Source organism: Oreochromis aureus, linkage group 15 (genome assembly GCF_013358895.1).
Source record: "Oreochromis aureus strain Israel breed Guangdong linkage group 15, ZZ_aureus, whole genome shotgun sequence".
In the NCBI taxonomy this organism is placed as follows: domain Eukaryota; kingdom Metazoa; phylum Chordata; class Actinopteri; order Cichliformes; family Cichlidae; genus Oreochromis; species Oreochromis aureus.
Window position 1 is genome coordinate 15252855 of NC_052956.1, and position 20328 is coordinate 15273182.

Below are 20328 nucleotides of genomic sequence, written 5' to 3' on the forward strand. Positions count from 1 at the left end.
CCTGGATGTTTTCCTCCATTTCCAGTCTTTAGGCTACATTAAGCTGGCTCGGACTGCGCATTTGCCATTAAAGCTAACTCTCCAAGAATGCGAACAGGCCTGTTCTCCAATATTGTGTCAATGGTTATCAGTGCTGGCTAAACACAACCCGCACTTTAAAACTAAGTGCAAACCAAACTAAAAATTTTCTGTTATTCCTAATTGTGAAAAAAATGATAATCTATTAGAAAATCTAGATAACATCTGTTTTTTATTAAAAACTGGAAAAACCTCTTTTGATAAATTATAAATTGAAATTGTCCCAACAGAAGCTCTAAAGGGACGAGGAGTGGTTGCAGTATTCATAAGTGAGAAGAAGGGTTCAAATCTGACATCATTGGGACAGAGAAAGAAGAATGCGCCTCTCGGTTTCAACCAGCAGAAGCAGGGGAAATGGTTTCATTCACTAATACAAGGGTGTGGCTGTGCAGTCTTCAGTATTCTTATGGGGGATTTTCTGACTCATAGCTGCTCTTTCAGATGAGTTTAAAATGGCCTTTGTTCCAGATGAACCCCTCGCCTGGATAATAAGATTTCTCAGTTCTGAACAACACTTTTTCCCCGTTTTATTTTAGCCTTTATTAAAAATGAAAATGAGAAAATATGATCATCTCCTTCTTGTGATTTGTCTCGCCACTCAAACTCGCGTTACAGCGTACACAGTCGAGGCAGAAACGGCCAGGTTTACTTGGCCTGTGCAGGCTTTTGCATATTCCTCCTCAGCGGGAAGCACCATGTTTCTACATGAATGAACATGGCTGAGTTGTTAGAAGGCTGAATAGTGAAACAGGCTCGATCTGCATTACACAGGAAAGGAAGCTGCTCTTTGATAGCGGTGGCATGCAGAGCTGTGTCCAATTCTGTAAGAGACTCGGCAAGCTCAAGAAAGAATTGCATTCCTCTCATCTAAAGTGGCGTCAGATGCATAGTGCACTGAGTTATGCAAGACCACGAGATAAAAAAGAAAATCTGTCTTTGTTTAACGCACAGCCCACAGAAACGACCATAAAACTGGTAGACTAGGAAGAATAACCCAAGAACCTAAAAGGAAAAACCTATGAATGAATCTTGCATAATGTCATGTGCATGTAAACAAACTGTAGAAAGCACAGCTTGTAAGTATAGCTGCAGCATGTTATAGGCCCTTTGTAACAGTCTTCTTCATTCATTGTCTTTTGTCGGTGGCTACGACTGATTGAGTAATGTCTGGTATGCTGGTGGCAGCTGAAATCCAGAAAAGGAAAGAAGGAAGGAGCCTGCTAGTACTGGACCGAGCTCTTTGGTCCAAGATTCAGAGGCGGAAAAATGTCTGGAAGTGTCTTAACATGGTCCTGTAAACAAGGCGGAAGCAGGAGTCAGCCCATCTGTCTCAGAGAAAGGTGGCAGATTAAAGGGTATTCATGCAGTCTGGCAGTTAAGACTGGGAACCCATGCTCACCTCTCACACCTGTACGCAACACACACACAACACACATCCCACAGGGAGTTTTCTTGCGCTCCAAAAATGTAGAGGGAATGCTCTCTCTGGAAGTTCGGTCTTGGAAAATCGTCCTCCTATGTGTCGGTGAGGGTGTGCCAGTGGCAGACCTGCTGTCCCTCCGCCTCCTTCATCTCTGTCCAGTGGGCCTGTTGCTCCTCGCTGGTGCTGTTGAGGCCCAGGGAGACCCAGCCCAGCCTCTCCCTGGGCCTCATGCTGCTCCGGCGGCAGAACACCGACACCACCAGTGACACCTCGGACAGCTGGAAGAGCGCCACCTGGAACACGAATGTCTCCTTGTAGATCGGATTGGGCTGGCCACGGCAAACGGCCGTCTTACACTTGGACATCTCCTTTCCCTTTGAGTCCAGCATGGTCAGCTTCACATAGGTGTCTGAAAGGAAGCATTGGAGGAGAGAAGTGAGACATTGCCATCAAGTGGTCGGACATATGTACTACAGCAGGAGGTACGGAGTGTCTTTTAATAATACCCCTCAACACCAAGAATGCTATAATTGCCTCACTCCTAAAACTCATGCTGCTGATGGATTTTTTAAGGCAAACTGTGGAACTCTTTGAAAACTGCAAATGAAGTCACATTAATCTATTTCATATTTGCTGGCAGCAAATTTCTGAAAAATTCTGCACATAAATTATAAATGATGCCAAACGGAAGTGACCTTTAGAAAATGCAAGCAACTCGGTGCAGGGTAGAAAACTAAAAACTTTGTGTCTTGAGAGGAACTACTGACTGACATGACTGACATTTCTGGGAAGCTACTTTCTTGCCAAGATACTGATCTCTATCAGCTTAGTAAATATGGAGTTAGAGCCTGGAGAAAGTTGGATTATCTGAGAGTAACGACAGGAGAAAACAGCAAGCCAGCCAAGGGCTGACCTAATTTAACTAAATCTGTAGAGTCAGTCTAATGCTCCTCTGACTGTGCCACTTCTGATGTTAGCAAGCTGTTCCCTCGATGCTTACATTTGGAAGCAGCATACCTGGTTTACTGGGGTTACTACTAAAAAAACAACTGTGTCTGTTAAACTAAAAACACATTAAATGTTAATAAAAAACTAAATGCACTACATGGATCTGCACTATTAGCCAAAAGTTTCCTACCAATCAAATCTTTAATCCATCAAATTTTTTTGTAACTGACATTCGTTCACCACATTAATGCACAACTAGCTAAGCTCCCAGCTCTAGATTTATATAGAACATAAAGAAGTGAGAGCTGAATTCACCCTGTTTGACAAGAAAGCAAAATGCTGAAGTCTGGCCTCAGAGGACCAAACCTAATGCTACAAACTGGTACCTACAGTGCATACTGTAGTGCACAGACATCTTGATCTACCCCACATTTCTTTATATTTTGCAAGAATGAATGAAATGAAATGTGCAAATAAATACATGGAAACATGCAGTAAATAAGGAAAATAAAACAAAGTTTGTGAAATTCTAACAAACTTGGTATGACCACCTTTGTTCTTCAGCACAGTCTGAACTCTTATAGCCAAGCTTTCTTGTAATTTCTCTAAGTAGTCTTCTCCAGGCTTCTTAACATTCATTTAAAGCTCTTCTTTGGATGTTGGCTGCCTTTCGTTCTGTTCTCTGTCAAGATGATCCTACATTGCTTCAATAATGTTGAGGTCTGGACACTGGGGAGGCCATTCCCCATTAAATTAGACCTGCTGGCACTGATTTTCAGTTCGGTTCTTGTGTGATTTGGCATACATCCTTTTCTCCTTGTTTCCCTTCTTTAAGAGTGGTTTCTTGACAGGAACACTTCCGCTGAGACCATTTCTGCTGAGGCTTCAGTGAACAATAGATGGATCAACTCAAGTTTTAGATGCATGTCCTGCAAACGCGGTGCTAGATTTTTTCTTAGTTTGTAAGGATGGGACTTTCTGTTTATCTGCTGCAGATAGTTTTTTTTAGGGTTGTCACTTCTTCCTTTGTCATCCAATTATGTAAAGTTTCCTCAAATTTTAAAGGAGGAGCTATACCAATCTCATAGCTCTTAGGTAATCACCTTGCTGATGAAAACATTATGTTAGTCAAACTTTTCATAGATTAAAAAAATTGTAAAAAGGCTGTTAAAAAATAAAAAAATACTATTTAAAAAAGTGTCTGCAAACAGAACAGCGATTCATCTCTTGAGTTAGTTCATGCGTGAATGATTCATCAGTGTTAAGTGGCTTAACAAACAAAACCGCATTCCTCTGAAAATGGTCAGGTACAAGGACTGGACTGAAAATGAGTGAAAAAGCATCCAATGCCCAAGAAAAAGCTCTGAAGGTCCTTCAGAACGCCTGGAGAACTATTGCTCAACATCACTTTTAAAAATTACAATACAGCCTGGCAATATAAAGAGAAAAATGTAAAGAAATGGGAGATGGGACAATACTTTTACACAGTTCTACACATCTGTACAACCCTCATCAAATCTACAAACGTACAGAGAGCTTACATTTAGTTTACTTTTGTCTTACCTCTCATGATATAAAGCTGTCCCCCTACGAAGTGTTTTACACAACAAAACAGACCATCTGTGGCAGACACACACCAGAGCACACACACCATTGGAAAGAAGAAAGAGGGGAAGCAGTTTAAAGATTGCGATATACAGCAGAAGGTCAGCTTTCATGGGAAGCACGGCGAGCATGATAAGCAGCAGGTCCTTCAGCATTTTGGCTTTAATAGCTTAGGTTATTAAAAAGCTGGTGTTTGTGCCACGTTCAAATGTAATGATCCTCTATTTGCTTCTGTTGCATGCTGTTGGGAGTCCTGCCCATCTGCTCGGCCCAAACAATAGCCTGACATATCAGCACCCATCGGAGGAAGAGAAGTTTAACTGAACAATTTACAGCGTCATTCCACACTTCAACCCACGCTGGCACAAAAGCCCAAAGTTAAATATATGTACTTACTGACGGGTTTATCAGATGCTGTGGTTTTGAAGTGATTTCCCTTGATTACCTCAGCTGAGAGCTGCCCTGTGGCAGAGTTGTAGATGAGACCCAGGAGGATCTCAGGTGTGGATGAGTCTTCAGTGGAGCGATAGGACAGAGCCCCCGCACTGCGAGACACGCTCACCACAGAGCCACAACCCTGGCAAAGCAAAACCCAAAGGCACTTTATTTGTTTCACTTACCACTTAATCATCAATTAAAACAATAAGAAGCCAATAATTCATTAATCAACCTAGGAGTTAGGAGACAGATTTCTGAATCTATAGAGAAAGATGATAGAAATGTAACTTTCAGTGGAAAAAAGCATCTTAAACCTTATTTAGTAAAACTTTTTTAAAATGTTTTTTTAAATGGTGACACTATACATGCAATTTTTATGTCCTAGATGCCCACAGTTGCTTCTTAATAACTGCTCAAATAAAAAATAAAATAACTGCTTCTCCAAGGACTTGTAGATGAAGCAATGCTGAAAATAAGGATAAATAAAGTAGAAATGGTGTACAGCTGATATTTGAGATGTAAAGTATATTTAAAAAGTGTTCTCACTGTAAGTTCAGAGCCAGGCTCCAGCGTGACAGGTAGAGCAATTTTGCCCTGCAGGTTGAGCTTCGTTAGGTAGAACACCTTCTCTCCCAGGACCTTCTCTTTTTTCATCCGTCTGATGCTGTACAGGCGGAAGCGAACAGCATAGTCTCCCAGGGCCTCCTGCTCCACCCTGGAAAACTTGAATGTTTCTGTGAAGACGGGACACGGGCCCTTCTGAACGCCGGTCTTAGCACGTTGCTTCTTGGTGGGCAGCAGGACCAAGTGGACCTGCCACGAGATGTTGCCGGTCTGTTTGAGAGCAGGAATGTCAGTTGCAGCTGTGACAGTGACGGCCAGCCACTGCTCACTGGAATCGTACTCAAAGGCGACATCCAGGGTGCCGTATTTGGCGAGGGGCTCTGGTTCGTAGGCAGTGGGAAGCGGAGGACCAGAACCATCCTGAATGTGCAGAAGAGAAAAAACAATTTCCCCTTCCTTTATGGATTTTACTTTAATTTCCGTGATTTATTAATTTTTCACCATTCTGACATAGTATTAGAACACTCAAATAATCAAGTCAGTTCAGAGTATATTTCCACATTTTTACAGAAAATACACAACAAAAAAATGAAACTGTTGTCAGCGAACATATCACCCAGCCCTTCCTGTAAGTCTTGATGAAGTGTTGCTCCCAACTTTGATCATTCCATCAAACTACAGGGCATCCAAAACAAACTGCTTAGACACAGAAAAGACAACAAACAGTAGGTCTGATCTCCCACCTCTGGCCCTAGAACAGCAGTGCTGTCACTGGGTATGTCCTCATCACAGGCTTTGTTGAGGTAACTCTCAGTGTCCTGGTCCCCGCTTGCCTCACTGGAGCAGTGGGGGCTGTCACAGCGCTGTGGGGTCGGCGCTCTCCTGACCCCTCGCTCTGAGCGGTATCGAGAACCCACGCAGGCCCCCGAGCCCTCGTCTTGGTACGGAGGAGGCTGAGGTTCACCAAGTGAGGAATCTTTCTTTATCCTCTGGATGCTGCTGGCTGCTCTCATGACAGTGACAAAGAGGGATGCAGAAGGAGTGTTACTGGAGTCATACTGTGCTCTGCATGGAAACTCACTAGGTATGCAACATTCAGTCTAGCAACATACAGTGTCTCCTCTGTCTCCGTCTTAAATCTTGGAAAAACAACATTTCATGTACTAATATAGTGGTGTCAACCATAAGGTCAGGGGGCCATAATTGGCCTGGCAAAGACTCCAGTCTGGCCCACTAGATGGAAAATTACAAGACGTGCAAATATATTTAAACTTGTATTATATTTTCATACATTTTACACCTTTTCCTACTAATAAAGCCACCCCCACCCCCCCCCCCAACCACTGTGCTTTATACTACTCCTGTTTTTGTGCTATTTAATGTAAAAATGGGTTTTTGTTTTTTGTTTTTAACAATGAGTCCACTTTTTTTTAAGTGAATAAATGAAAACTATAAGTTTTATAATTTTATAATTCCAGGGTAGAATTATAAACACATGACAACACAGAAGCGCCACCTCGACAGGACAAGACTGAGCTGTACATCTGGATCTAAAGGACAAAGGTCACTCTTTCGAGGATGTCAATGACGACAGATGGTTTGAAAGAGGATGAAAGAAGCCATGTCCACTGTGAACAACCATCTTTGAACAGAAGGGGTGGCTTACAACATCAACTGTCTGCCACCTAAAATGTAGTTTTTAGATCCCTTTCCAGGTGCCTTTAATTCAATCTAATACCTTGCAATGGTTTCACATGAAACCTCTGCTGATAATAACCCACACCCTTTTTCACACTTTGGCTCATGTGATGAGGCACATGATCAATATTGGCTCCTTAGTTATTCATATTCATATTAAATCTATTTATTAAATATGTATCCTGTGATTATTTTCCACATCACAATATTTGACAAAAGCAGCTTTAATTAAAACATTCAAAGATCATATTACAACAATAAAGATGAACACCACATTATGTTTGTGCAGTAAAAATGAAGATACAGCCAGTTAGCTTAGATAGGCCTGGCATCTGAAACAGGTGAACACAACACAATCAAAACATATCAGTGCATAAAGATATAAATGGTGACTTTTAGCAAGAGAATATTTGTTACTTCTGGATCAATCTGGGTGAGTTTTTTTTCCCCATTAGTCCTGAGGGTAGTGTCATTATTGAATTATAACCAGACTCATGTATTTGGGTGTTAGACTGCTATCAATTTTCTATTCCAAGTCTGGGAAAGAAAACAATTAAGTTTTACTTCCTTGCAGTAACAGACATTTAGCACTAACCCAAGATGTTTAGAGAAAAGGACACTCGCCAGAAACTCTCCATATGATCCACCAAAGAGACATTGGGGCTCAAAGAAATGAAACCCAAAATTTGTAGCTATTTCCATCAATTAAAAAAAAGAATAGTTGCTACAATTACAGATAAATAAACACAAAAAGATTTTATGCACTTGATGTTTAGAGTTTAGGTTTATTTCTTGCTGTTATTTATGCAATCTTAGATGATTCTTGTATGCAATGTGTTTTATGATTCTCTTCATATTGTATCTGATTTTGTGGGGTTTTTATGTTCAGCGATGTACCGTGTACATACTCTTCCACTGCATGTGCTCTCACCCTGTTCACTGGAGGCCTCGCTGCTGTATCCTCCGTGCTCAGATGACTGTTTGCGTGTGCTGCTCCATGCAGAGGTTGTCTTCTGCTGGGCCTCGCCCTCTGGAACTCTGTCCTCCTCACTGTCTGATAAAACTCCCTCTGCACGTCACACATGGGCATTAATTCTAGTAAATCACAGATTATAACGTGTGCAATATTTAACGAAGTAACAAACTCAACCAGTTAAACATGCAGCTGCTGAAACTGGCACACAACAGGTCAAAAATGTGAATTTTAGTGCAAGAACTTGAAAACATGAGCAGAAGAGAAGATCCAAAGGGCAGTGAGGAAAGAGAAGCAGCACACTCTCTAACCTTGGTTTCCTTTCTTTTTCCCCTTTTTGCTCTTCTTGCCTTTGTCCCTCTTTTTCTCCACATCTGAAGCCTTTTCAGTTTTTTTCGAACCCTCTTTTGCGGCTTTCCCCTTTTTCTTATCCGACGTTTTCACTCTGGAAGAAGATCTAGAAAGCTCAGATTCTTCCTCATCGTCTCCCTCTCGCTCAGTGCCGTCCTCTACCTTCTCTCCCTCTTTCTCATGATCTTTTTGCTCTTCCGGCTTTGACACCCTGCTTTCACTCTCACAACCAGGTGAGTGAGGAGTTTTATCACCGTTACCACTTTTTTGCTGAACAGCTGATTGGTCATTTGACTTCTTTTCTGTGTTTTCTAAATCATCAGCCTTCTCCTCTTGCCTTCCCTCTTGAGAGTCTTCTTCATTTCTCGGAGACTTGGCTTCTTTCTCCAGTTGCTTCTGTCTCCTTTCTCTTCTCCTCTGTTCTCTCCTCTCCTGTAGCTCCTTCTCCTCTTTCTTCCTCCTCTCTTCCTCTGCTAACTCGGCTTCTGTCTTTTTAACTCGCCAACATCCGTCCCTCCATTCCCACTCCAGCTGGCTCTGAGAGTTCTCTGCCTCGGTTGTATCACTAGTTTGGCTGTTCTTTGAGCCTGTGTTCCCCCCCTCTGAGTCTCTGGGCATTTGCCACATGCTTTTACTGCCGGACTTGCCTTCTTGCAGGGTGGAATTCTGACCCGATTCCTGGCTGCCGTTTTCTCCATCTTCCTTTTCCTGCACCTTGTCGATGATAGTAGTGACCTGTTCGGTCAGCTGGTCGCTGACAGCGTAGGTGACATCGCTGACGGCGTTGGCGAGATCGTCCACACGACTGGTGACTGAGTCCAAGATGGAGGAAATGTTGACAGATGGGAGGTTCTGCTGGAAACTCTTGAAGAAGGCCATCTCTCAGCCGGGGTTCCTCCTGTCACCACGCTGACCACTAGATTAGCTCATCAGAGGCACTGACACAACATGTGTTTGTTAGCATGGTGTGCTGGCAGTGTTACAGTGAGTGCTGACATATACATACACACCAATATGGTGGTAATAAGAATTATACTTGTTTCAGGTCTCATGCTTAGACATTATCAGTCAGTTTCACGGATGTGGAGTAAGCCTAGTCATCGACTAAAAGAAAAATACAATTAAGACCACAATAAAAGCTTTCAGTTCAAGACTTGACAAGACTATGTCTGTCAAAGCAAAAGCAATAAAATGTGTATTATTCTGCCTTCAAAATAAGAAAATACAAAAACTGCAGTGTTACACATGTAATGGTTTCAGCCAACATTTTCTTCAGATTTCACCCTCTTTCTTTCCCACCTGTGCTAACTCTTACCTCCTCTACTCTGACACTGTGCTGGTTTTGTCTTGGTGCTTTTTGCGAACGCACACATTATGACTGGTTTGCGAACCGAACATTCAATAGTCATAACAGACTGAATCCACGGGCTGCATCGGTGACTCATCGGTGGATGAACTGTGGGAATTGTTGGGTCATGCTTTTTGGCATCAGCGCTAACACATGCAACCAATTCTACACTGAACAACACATCACCACAATTCACCATCAGCCTTTTATGGCTGAGGGGTAACAAGAGTTGGATGCACAAGTTTTTTAGTTTGGATTTTCCCTATTCCACCCAGGTTCAAAAAATACACATGCAGGCTCAAATATGCTTACTTTTAATAAGTGGTGCTTAAGGTTCTACTTAACTTGACAAGGCCAAGGCCTTGTTACTTCTCTTTAGTGATCATGATTGACTACAGAAAAATCATTTATTTGACAAAACTCAATGGACTGACCAATACTGAGAACAACGGGAAAGTCCAAGGAACCTTGGTGAAGACCTAAGAAGGACATAAGTAGACTTACACACGTTGAGAGGGTTTTAATTCTTAATCAGAGAGCAAATTCTGTACAAGTGTACAAATTAAGAAACAAAACGGTAAGCTGAGGTAATAGAATGACATCGTTTTGACTTGGAGAAGTGTTGTCTCAGTTCATATGCCGTTGTATTTTTTAACAGAACACCGAGATCGCTAAGAGGATGCAAAGCTGCCATTAACATCATAATGCAGTACGTACAATGTTCAGTTTAAGCATGGCTCATAAAGATGTGGACGCGTTGTCATTACAGTGATGCCTACACAATAAAGCCGAGAGCAATCCAAACGTCTGCATAAATTTCTACAGATTTAATAGCGTAATAAATCTTTGAGTGTGTTGAGTACCTGGCTGGTTGTTCTTATAGTCACTGAGATGTGACAGATTGTCAGGACTCTCCACTGACAATTTGTTGTTGAGGTAAAGAAAAAACAGAGCCATCAATGCCATGAAGGCTGCAATGGAAGACAGGACACCCAGGAGCTCGGGAGACACTGAGGAGAAGAAGAAGAAGAAGAAGAAGAAGAGGAGCCATGAGGAACAAGCAAAGCAAGAACTGACAGAAAAAGAGAAATCCAAATGTTAAAACAGAAGTAATACCAAACCAAGGTATTTGATTATGTGAGAAAAAAAGAGCCTCATGTTTTTCTAATAAAAATACACAAGGTGGTAACAAAAAAAAAAAAAGTATTTTGATCAGGACTCCTGAAAAGCCGCAAACAACCCCAGTCAATTAATTTGTTTTGTGATAAGCGTCTTAAAGTTGCAATAAAACTCCTACCATTTTGGCTTGTCAGAGGAGAGTTAGATATTGTTCATTTTAACAGATCCACTTCAAAAGCACACCAGATAAAATCTACAGCACTGTATGTAGGCCAACCATACTTCATGTAACCATGCAGCCCTGTGCTATTTTTATAAGAGCCTCAAAGGGACTGTATCTAACTGAAACCTAGACTCAGCAAACCCAGGGAAAAAAAAAAACAGACCGGGCCTTGGTTTAATAGGCTACAGCACAGACACAGCACAGTGTAATAGCCAGGGAAACAGGGGAGAGAAGGTGGACAGTGAAGCATGAACGGCATTTCTAAAGATCACTTGAAAGGGCAGATTGTTAAATAAGAGACACTGAAACTGAGCGAGTTATAGGCACATATTACTGCCTTAATAAAATTTAATCCCAATAAAAAACTATGGGCATATTCAGGAATTAATCCCTCTGCATTTCCATTTTTAAGGCTTAGGTTCTTTTATACCCCTAATCCAAATTGTCCAATCACACCTCATTGATTGTAACTAAGCAAAATACCAGAGCAATAGTATAAAAGAGTTTCGAGGGTTATGTTGAGTTGTTGTGTTATAATATAACATAGCAGAATTAGATCGCACGCATCTCACAGGAGCAAACAACCAACTTCACACTGCAGTTACTCATTTAAATACTGTCTAAAAACGGCCACAGGAAGCTTTAAGATGCTGCTTCACGTCCCTTTAAGGTGAAATCTTACACTGCTTACTGAAACCCTCATTCACAATATTGCCGTGTTGTTTCATTTTCATTTGTGACACATTATATTTGGTGGTATGAGTTTGGTGAAATTGAAGATGACTGTTTGTTTCAACATTAAAATAAAACAAAGACATAAACCTGAGGTATATTTGGGCCAACTTGACGGAGCTCGACAGTTGTTACACGTCTGCATTGTAGCAGGTGGTCACATCCTGAGGACCAATCACCCGTCATTGATCAAATTGGTGTAAAAATTCGGTCTCAGATGAGAAAACGAGAGAGAAAAACAGAGGTATACTTTCGCAAACCTTGTTACTGAACTTATTATGGACCGACTTGTCTCACCATGGCAACAGGCAGAGATGACTATAGCCTGACAACTAGCTGCTGCCTGCTGCAGACTGCCAAAATGGTGAATGCTAAATTCCCAAGAACGGCAAAAGAAGTAGGAGGGAGATAAGAGAGCAATGTGACAACAGAGGCTTACCTCCTCTAAATGAATATCCTCTTTAAAGCCAGCTGTTCCCAAAAAGCACTGCTTCTTAAAGCATTGATAGTAAATGATCTAAGAAGAGGGGGGAAAATAACAAAGTTGTCCTGCTCAAAAGTAATCCTACATGTAACAAATCCCTTACACTTAGTCTGGTCCAGCACTCGCCAGGCTTACGTATCAACTCTCACTCCCGACAGCAGTGTTGATTGAGGCAGAATGACCTCTGAGGCTACGAGAGCAGCAGCCATCTGTCGAAAACGAACAGCTTATGGTCTTGAGCTGCGGCAAGCGATGACACTTCATACATGGCCATATTCTGTAAATGTCAACAGTAGCTGAATAATTCAGACACCTGGGGTAACCTGAGCCCCCCCAACAATATACACTGGAAAGTGGAGCGGAGCAGCAAAAAGGCCTTTGAAACAGTTCGCCCTCCTGTTTTTACATAATACCCAGGAAAGTGTGATATCTCTCTTAAGAGCAGAGCAGATTAAGGTAGATTTTTTTTAAAACTCCGCTCTTTCGTCTCATTTTATCCTCCCTGAGTGTGTGTGCATGTGCAATCTGTGTGTGCAAACTGAATAAACAAGATAAAAATAACAGAATAAATCTGTTTCTTACAGCATGTGAACTCAGGCTGAACTCAGGATTCTGAAATGAGCCTCAGGATTCAATCTACCTTTTTTTCCCCAGGTAATGACTCCAACGAGCTAACAAACAAACATGACAGCACAGCCACTGAAGCATTCATCGAGAAAATGAATAACAGCCTGAGAGAAATGTGAGCTAGTTTGAATGAAGTGTCTGTGTCAAATAAAACAAGGGAAGCAAATTACTCTTTCATGTTCCTAAACTGCTAAGACACAGAATGACTAAAATTTCCTCATTGCGAGTGCTTGATTAATTTACTTTGTTTAAAGCTTTAAAACTCAGTGGCGTTTCTGGGACATGCTCGTTATGCAACCTGGAATTGTTGCTTACACATGGACCTCTGATACGAAACAAAACCTCCACTCTGAATAAATCATGAACACACAGCTGCCTTCTTTTGCTGAAGTCAACCTAAACTTGATACGCTGTGCATAATTCACACATGAACCGTGTGCTTACTGAGAAAGCTATAGAAAAGCATTCTATACATCATATTTCAGTAAAAATTCACAAGCAAAAGAGAGTGCCTGGGGGTGGGGGGTGAGCCAGTCTTCTCCAGTCATGCAACAGAAAGGCTTAAAAATGCACGCACAAAGGCCTGCTTAAGAAATGGCATTATATCAAAATTTTATAATCTGCTTACATCAGAAAACTCACAAAATAAAGCTGAAACAAAGATCTGGAAGAGGATTGAAAATCAGCTTGTGCTGTAATGCATAACAGATGGTGAATACACGTGTCAGATTAACTCGTTGTAACTGGTTAATGCGCACATATGTAGCACCTGCCAAGTGGTAAATTGGTAAGATAAAAAATATATGCACTAAATTCACAGCGGCTAAAGAAATACTTATATTCCCTGTATTTGTTTTAATTGCTGTTATGTTTGCCCTTTTCGTTCATTTCTTCTTGATCTTTTTGCCAGGAGGGATAAAGAGTTCACACATCTATGTGCCAAATGATTATTTTATACCTGATGAGGGTAAAGCTTTTACATCTTGAAACAGGAGTGGGTAATTCATTTTTCCCCAAGGGTCCATATTAGAAATTGGGATTGCTGTAGATGGCCTCAACCTATAGCTGAACTCAATTTCGCTCATTTTATAAGCTTATTGGTCCAGCCCTGCACAACAGTCCTAATTTCTCATGTGGCCCCTTGGTAAAAATTAATTACCAATCCCTGGTCTACTGTGCAAACAACAATAAAACTAACAAAAACAAAATAATGTCATAGCTTCCAGGTTGGAAAAATGAAGCCAATGCATAAGTGCCTTAAAGCTGGATCGTGGTATTACCTACTCATTCAATGACTAACAACTTGCCAATAGCAAATCATTAGCAAGTTAGCAAGTGGTTCCCAGTCAGACCACTCCTTTCTAATCACATCCGTTTTCTGCAACCAAGATGGTGACAGTGAAAAGGTTTCAAAATGGGACTTCAAAACCCAATGAAATTTTCACAGCAGCCACAGCCAGCTTTAATAGTGTCTATGGTTACAACATGAAAACCACCACGAATTAAATAAAAGAAAAATATAAAAGACTCCGAGCATCAGATTTCACAGAAGCCTCACACAAAATCTTAGAGACAATCCTACTGCATGCCAACCACATGCCTCATCATCAGAATTTGCTACAGAGGTGAATTCTACAACTTCTTATTTCAGTTTCTGGATTTGCAGTTATTCATCAGGGCTGATGTCTGTGACATTCAGCATTTAGGAACTCTTTTTATGAAGGGAACCCTGTCAGGAGGGCTGATAGAGAGGAACAGCTACACTACTGTGTGGAAAGATCATCCCTGACCTGACTGTTATTCACTCCATCATTCAGAAGTCCATAATCAGTCCAAGATGCTGTAGAACACTTTACCTAGCTGAGTCATTTTCAAATATTTCTTGATATTTAAACTCCAAAGCCTGCTGTTGATCTTAATGTTGATCTAAAAGAACATGATGCCGCCCTTCCTGTCTGGAGATGTGCAGATGTGGGAAAGAGACCAATGCACCGCAGATGACACTACACAAGAAATCAGAATCATCAGTACATCATCCAAGCAGGATGTTTAAACAGGAATTTACTGCAATAGGATATTTATTTCTCTGAACTGATTGCATTTTGTGCTGTTGCATTTTCACATTATTACATATTAAATATTAAGTGGCACAGCTAGCCAAAGTGGAAGAAGTGGAAGGGGGGTTTAATTATGTCATGTTAAACCAATTTGTATTCTTTAGGTTTTATTGTCTAAAATGGAAATCACAAGACTGTTAATATTATGAATATTAAATTAATTAAATAGAAATGCAATATTATTGTAAATACCCTGGTTAATTTCTTTTCTTGTTGTTTAACAAAATATACTCTTGAAAATGCACACATGCACTGTTGGCATGTGTGGTTGCAATGTGGTCTTACCTCGTCTGGCACAGATGAGCTCATGAACACCACAGTTCCTCCCCCCTCCTGTGAGAAAGACGATGTAAAGCTGGGAGTCAGAGTTTTAAATATGACTTTATGCAATGTAGAAACATATGGTCTGTCCTCAGGTTAAATGAGCAAACAGATGAACATGTCAGCAAACATAAAACCAATAGGCTTGAATGACCTTGTTTGCTTTTCGTGGTCTCTGTTTCTCTGTCTTTAATATATTGATGGGTATATTAGCCTATAGAGCAGTGTAGGCTATCATTAATCATCTCTATACCAGTAATAACCACGGGCCACTACAAAGGAACACTTTTAAAAATGTACTCTGCCACAGCTACTCTGAGGCTCAATGATGTCAAGAAGTCATGCATATTAAAGGCAGTAATTATAGCTCCATGCATTTTTTATAAGGCAACTAATAACTCATTACTGTGATGACTGGCATGGATTAAACAAAGTAATTTCCTGTTTTATTTTGTAATTCCACTTAGCTATGATGCCCTGTCAGTTTTACTGTGTGTCTCTGTTAGTTTTCCGGACATTTTTTTTTAATAACGCCTCTTTTTAATTAGCTGTCATTGTCCCTTGTTTATGCATCTCCTGTAGAGCTATTGCCACTGGCCTTCAGTTCCCAGTCGAGCATTTTTTATTATTGTTTCCCCGTATCCTTTCCTGTAAGTTTTGAGCACAGGGTTTGTTTTTATTCTAGATTGATTTTTCTGGAGACATTTACTGTACTGTTTGCTTTGAACTGCCTTCCTGTGTAACCCCTTATTACTCACCTAGTCACCAAAAAACAAAAACAATAAAAAGGTAGGGTTCATTGATAGGCGCATTTTAGCCTTATGCTAAACAAGAAAATAGAATATTTCATCTTTCAAATAAATGCTCTTACATCTATTTTAGCCTTGTAGTTGTGTGGTTGTAAGGCTTCCCTTTGGGTATGTCAAATAGAGGAAAAAGTCCGTGTACAGTGACAGATGTGAACCCAACCCTTCAACAAGTCACTAAAAGTTCCTCTGTCAAATTCCTGTATTTGGGTCGGCTCCTTATTCAGGAGCACTACAACTATAAGCAACAGTGTAGAAATTAGAAAAAATAAAATTACATGAACTATTTCCTCGACGGATGCAAAATCCCTGGCATGAGTTGCTTTGCTGGAAAATTATCAACATGATTTCGTAACTTAAATTTACACTTCAACAAATTCATCAGTAATACGCTGCTCTGTTTGGGTTACAGGGAAATAAGTTTTAGGTTTTAGTATTTTCACTGGAATACAATTTCATAATGTGTCAACTGGTCGTTTTACATAATCCCTATGAGGCTTAAGTTAACAGTGCTTCCTCTCCTTCACATCCCCAAGTTTTTACAGTGACACATAATCTCTCTTGGTTGAACAGTTCAGTATTGAGGCTCCAGTATCACCATTAATTAAGGTGTCTCTACTTAAGAGTTTGGCAAGGTCACGTCTTAGCTCTGAATTTAGGTTTATTATTAGATTAAAAATAGTGGCAATGTGTTTATACATTCTGAAATTTGTTGCTGAGTTGTCTCAAACCAAGAAACAAAATTTTAGTGCATTAAGAATCCCTTCATAACATTAAAAAAAGGTGTATTAGGCTACGTTCACACTGCAGGTCTTAATGCTCAATTCCGATTTTTTGATCAAATCCGATTTTTTTGTCTGGTTGTTCACACTACAAATAAAATGTGACAGCAAATGCGCTCTAGTGTGAACCGTTCATGGCCCTCAAAGCAGCCCGCATGCGCAAAAGACGACGTCACACACAACGTGCTCTGTTTAGACCCAGACCAAACAGTATTGTTTGACTGATGGCCCTTAATATAAAGACTTGTTTCAGACTTTTACGTTTCCCAATTTTGCTTTAATTTATAAAGTTATTTTGTTATTTACATATGGCCTACTAATTATCCTTATTGCTGTTTTAGAAAGGAGCGGTGCTTCAAAGGATAGTTGCAGATTTCTGTCAGAATCTGCAGATTATACAGTACAAATAAAATGTTCACGTTGTCTTCCCAACAGTTTCACTAACATCCACACTGGATGGCCAGGAAGCGTTCACGATGTCTTCTCGGGCACTTCTCCGGCACTGATAATTGGCGTCCGTCTTGGGTCAGTGACGTAAAAGACGGATTTAATGCGACATGACCATTCAAACAGCAGTCGCTTTCTAAAACATCAGATATGTATCGGATTCAGTACCACATACGAAAGTGACCTGGATCGGATTTGAAAATATCGGATTTGTGCTGTTCAAACTGTCATACCATGATCGGATATGGATCGCATAGGGTCAGAAAAGTCGGATTTGATTCGCTTTCGCCTGCAGTGTGAACGTAGCCTTAGTTCCTTCACATCCAGGACTGTACAAGATAGTAGAATTTGTCTAAGGTCTTGACTTTTAGTGCCAGAGCAAAGAGAAAACTGTGACTGAGGTAGCAGACAGACCCTGACCGACTCAATTCATTCTATTAATTCATTAGCAGAAACTCTGTTGGCTATTCTAACCAAACTGTAGTAATTCTTAGTGTACAACAAGCCCTTGCCTTGAAAGCACTAAAAGAGATGGATTTTTACAATAATAGAAGTAAATGTTGTCACTGTCTGTCTGTGTACAGTCATGACTCATATTCTGCTTTCACTGAGCCAGACTTTAGGTTACATTTCTCCAGATTTTCTGAAGGTCCTTCAGAGACTTTCTATGGAAACTAGCTGTTTTTTCACTCATTTTCAGTCCAGTTCTCATATCTGACCATTTCCAGAGAATTGCTTTTTTTGTTAAGCAACTTAACACCGACCTATTAGTTAATATAACAATGCCAACTTCTGTTTGCCAGCCACTGCATAGTAGGTATGGTGAAGCCCTTACATTTCAACACTGGACCTCTCCACACCCTCATCCAATGATGTTCTAACATCAAGGTCTAAGACCAGCTTCTGGACCAGTGATTCCCAAAATGTGCCCCGGGAAGGTACTGCAGGTGGGCCGCGGTAATAACAGAAATTCAGTTTGAAATTACTCACAAGTATGTACAGTTACAAATTTATATAAATGTATTTATTCATATGAAAAGTATTAAAACAAGTAATATTTATAGGCAACAACATTTTGAATAAAATTTTCAAAGAAACATATCACCCTCTCTTATATTTGAATGGAGTAAAGGTTTAAGATTCGTTGAGCCCCACAGATTTTCTGTTTTTTAAGTGGGCCCAGCACTCTTGACTTTAGGAATGGCTGTTCTAGACCAATGGCATTACTAGAAAGGGCAAGTGCCACCCATTGCTACCCTTCTGCACACGCCCCTGCTCAGTGACAACAAGCTGCTGGAATTTTTATTAAAAATTAGCAATAAAACATCTAATTAAAAAAAATTACATTAAAATTCTTCTGGAGCTGTCTATCTTTAATTAAACCACACCACCTCTCTCAAGTGTCACTGCGCAGGAACAAGTGCCCGTGAAACAATAAGACCCGTATCCGTGACAGGACGGGACAAGGCACGAGCCTACTTTTTGTCGCTGCCAGGTGATGTGTCCCGGTCACTCTCACTAAAGCCTGTAGGAGACACTTTTCCCTCAGCATGAAGGCTGTTAGATCCGCTGCACATGTTAGCTCTGAAGGTATCTACAGCACGTGCAGCCATCAAATAAAGTTTGACAGCAGCGGAGTGTTTTTCAAATGTTACAACCGTATTCCTCCGCCAAGTTATATAGTACTTTAACGGAAGAAAAACAAAAAGTCATGTGACGCTAAGCAGCGGTATGCTAAGACTTTATGTTAAAATATTCAAATTAATCGCTACGTGCTCACAGGTGTCCCATAACTGACGCTTTTGCTAAAAACGTCGCTAGTTTAAAATCAAAGCACCGGGACTGCCTGCTTGTCTCGGTTTACTCGCGCATCACTTCACGTGCACATCCCGAGAAGATAATGAGACCTCAGCGGTCCTGCATCAGTGCGGGTGTCCGCACTTCAGCATCAGCCCCGCGCCTCCAGAGCACTGCGGTATACTCGCCGCGTGAGTTACAGAGAAACTGGACCAGAAATTACACATTCGGTGAATACCGCGTGAGATTATGGAAAGACGTCCTCCTTCAGTCCCGTGCAAAGTTTCCCACGAGTCCCGCAGGACACCTGAGAGCGAGTACCTACCGTCAATCGCCATGATGCTCCGTCCCGGACTCTACCAACTGTAGAGGGGTGTGGGGGTGTGATGGAGGCGGCCGGTCATTCATTTGTGTGTGTGTGTGTGTGTGTGTGTGTGTGTCAGAGAGAGAGCGAGAGAGGTTGTGTAACAGTTATATATATATGATACTTAAAATGTAAACATCTAACAATTATATAAAATGGGCTACAAATAAAAATATGTGCAGTATAACTGTATTATTGATGTAGGTTGGCTATTTTTGTTCTCCATGGTAACATTCATTTCCATTTCATTCATTTGTCCAGTTGTAACCTACACTTTAGAAGTCTGCTGTAGTGCTACATTATTCCACTAGTCCACCTCATTTCTGGGGCAAATATTGCGTGTTTAACTGCAGTCCAATTGCACTCTCTTTTCAAAAATTTTAATTGTTGAATAAAAAACCTAAGACCCGATATTGATAAGATAATGATAAATACTGATAAGATAATTTATAATAAATGTTAAGGAAATTATGAAATGTTATTCTTTGTTTGACTGGTTCATAATTAATTAAGTTATGTTTGAGCAAAATCCCACAGTTGCAGTTGAGCTAAGATTAAGCTAAGATATTTGACTGATAGTTTAAGAAAGCAATAATTGTAAAGTTGTTACTTTTATTTAAAAGAAAATACTGAAATACGGAGCAGATGGAGCTGCTTTCCTGAATTGTTTGTCCTTCTTTCTTTTAAAAATAAAAAAATAATCAATGCAAAATACAGTTTTTAAATGACGATTTCATGTATTAGTGGGGGGCTATCCCCACCAACATGGCGCTATGTGACAAAGTAACTGCCACATATCCAAAAAATTTGAGTGTGCCAAATTGCACACTTGGTGTTTTCGTCGTTTTGTTTTGTTTTGTTTTGGTTTGGTTTTTTTTACAGCACTGTGTTTTGTTCTTTACAAATTATTCAAATATTGGCTCCACTCCACCGGAAGAAACTACAATTCTTCCCTGCATGTGTGCATCAGTACACAACTTTTTCTCCAAGACTTAGAAAGGAAAAATCTACAACTGCACACATGTCATAATGAAATGAAGGAGAAAACCATTGAACAAGAAGGAGAAAAGGTGCAAAAACAAT

At 40.5% G+C, this 20328-nt stretch overlaps 1 protein-coding gene across 9 annotated transcripts; it reads right to left on the minus strand.

The window, feature by feature from the left end:
• Positions 1 to 276: 276 nt before the first annotated feature.
• syt14b (synaptotagmin XIVb) lies at positions 277 to 19400 on the minus strand. 9 transcript variants are annotated; one of them, XR_005608276.1, is made up of 10 exons: positions 15014 to 15029; positions 10290 to 10436; positions 8039 to 9016; positions 7686 to 7823; positions 5800 to 6059; positions 5039 to 5476; positions 4451 to 4631; positions 4013 to 4069; positions 1478 to 1910; positions 277 to 1370 (listed from the first exon to the last, which is right to left on the minus strand). XR_005608276.1 is itself a non-coding variant. In XM_039598520.1 (10 exons), exons 3-10 carry the CDS (start codon positions 14478 to 14480, stop codon positions 1594 to 1596), a joined length of 1551 nt encoding a protein of 516 aa, XP_039454454.1. In that variant the 5' UTR covers positions 14481 to 14614; positions 15014 to 15061; positions 19207 to 19400; the 3' UTR covers positions 277 to 1593. The 9 variants fall into 9 exon arrangements, 8 of the variants coding, with proteins under 8 accessions (XP_039454454.1, XP_039454455.1, XP_031586063.1 ...); XM_039598520.1 differs by lacking the exon at positions 8039 to 9016 and adding exons at positions 14468 to 14614; positions 19207 to 19400 and having other exon boundaries at positions 277 to 1910; positions 15014 to 15061; XM_039598521.1 differs by lacking the exon at positions 8039 to 9016 and adding exons at positions 14468 to 14614; positions 18564 to 18583 and having other exon boundaries at positions 277 to 1910; positions 15014 to 15061.
• Positions 19401 to 20328: the final 928 nt, after the last annotated feature.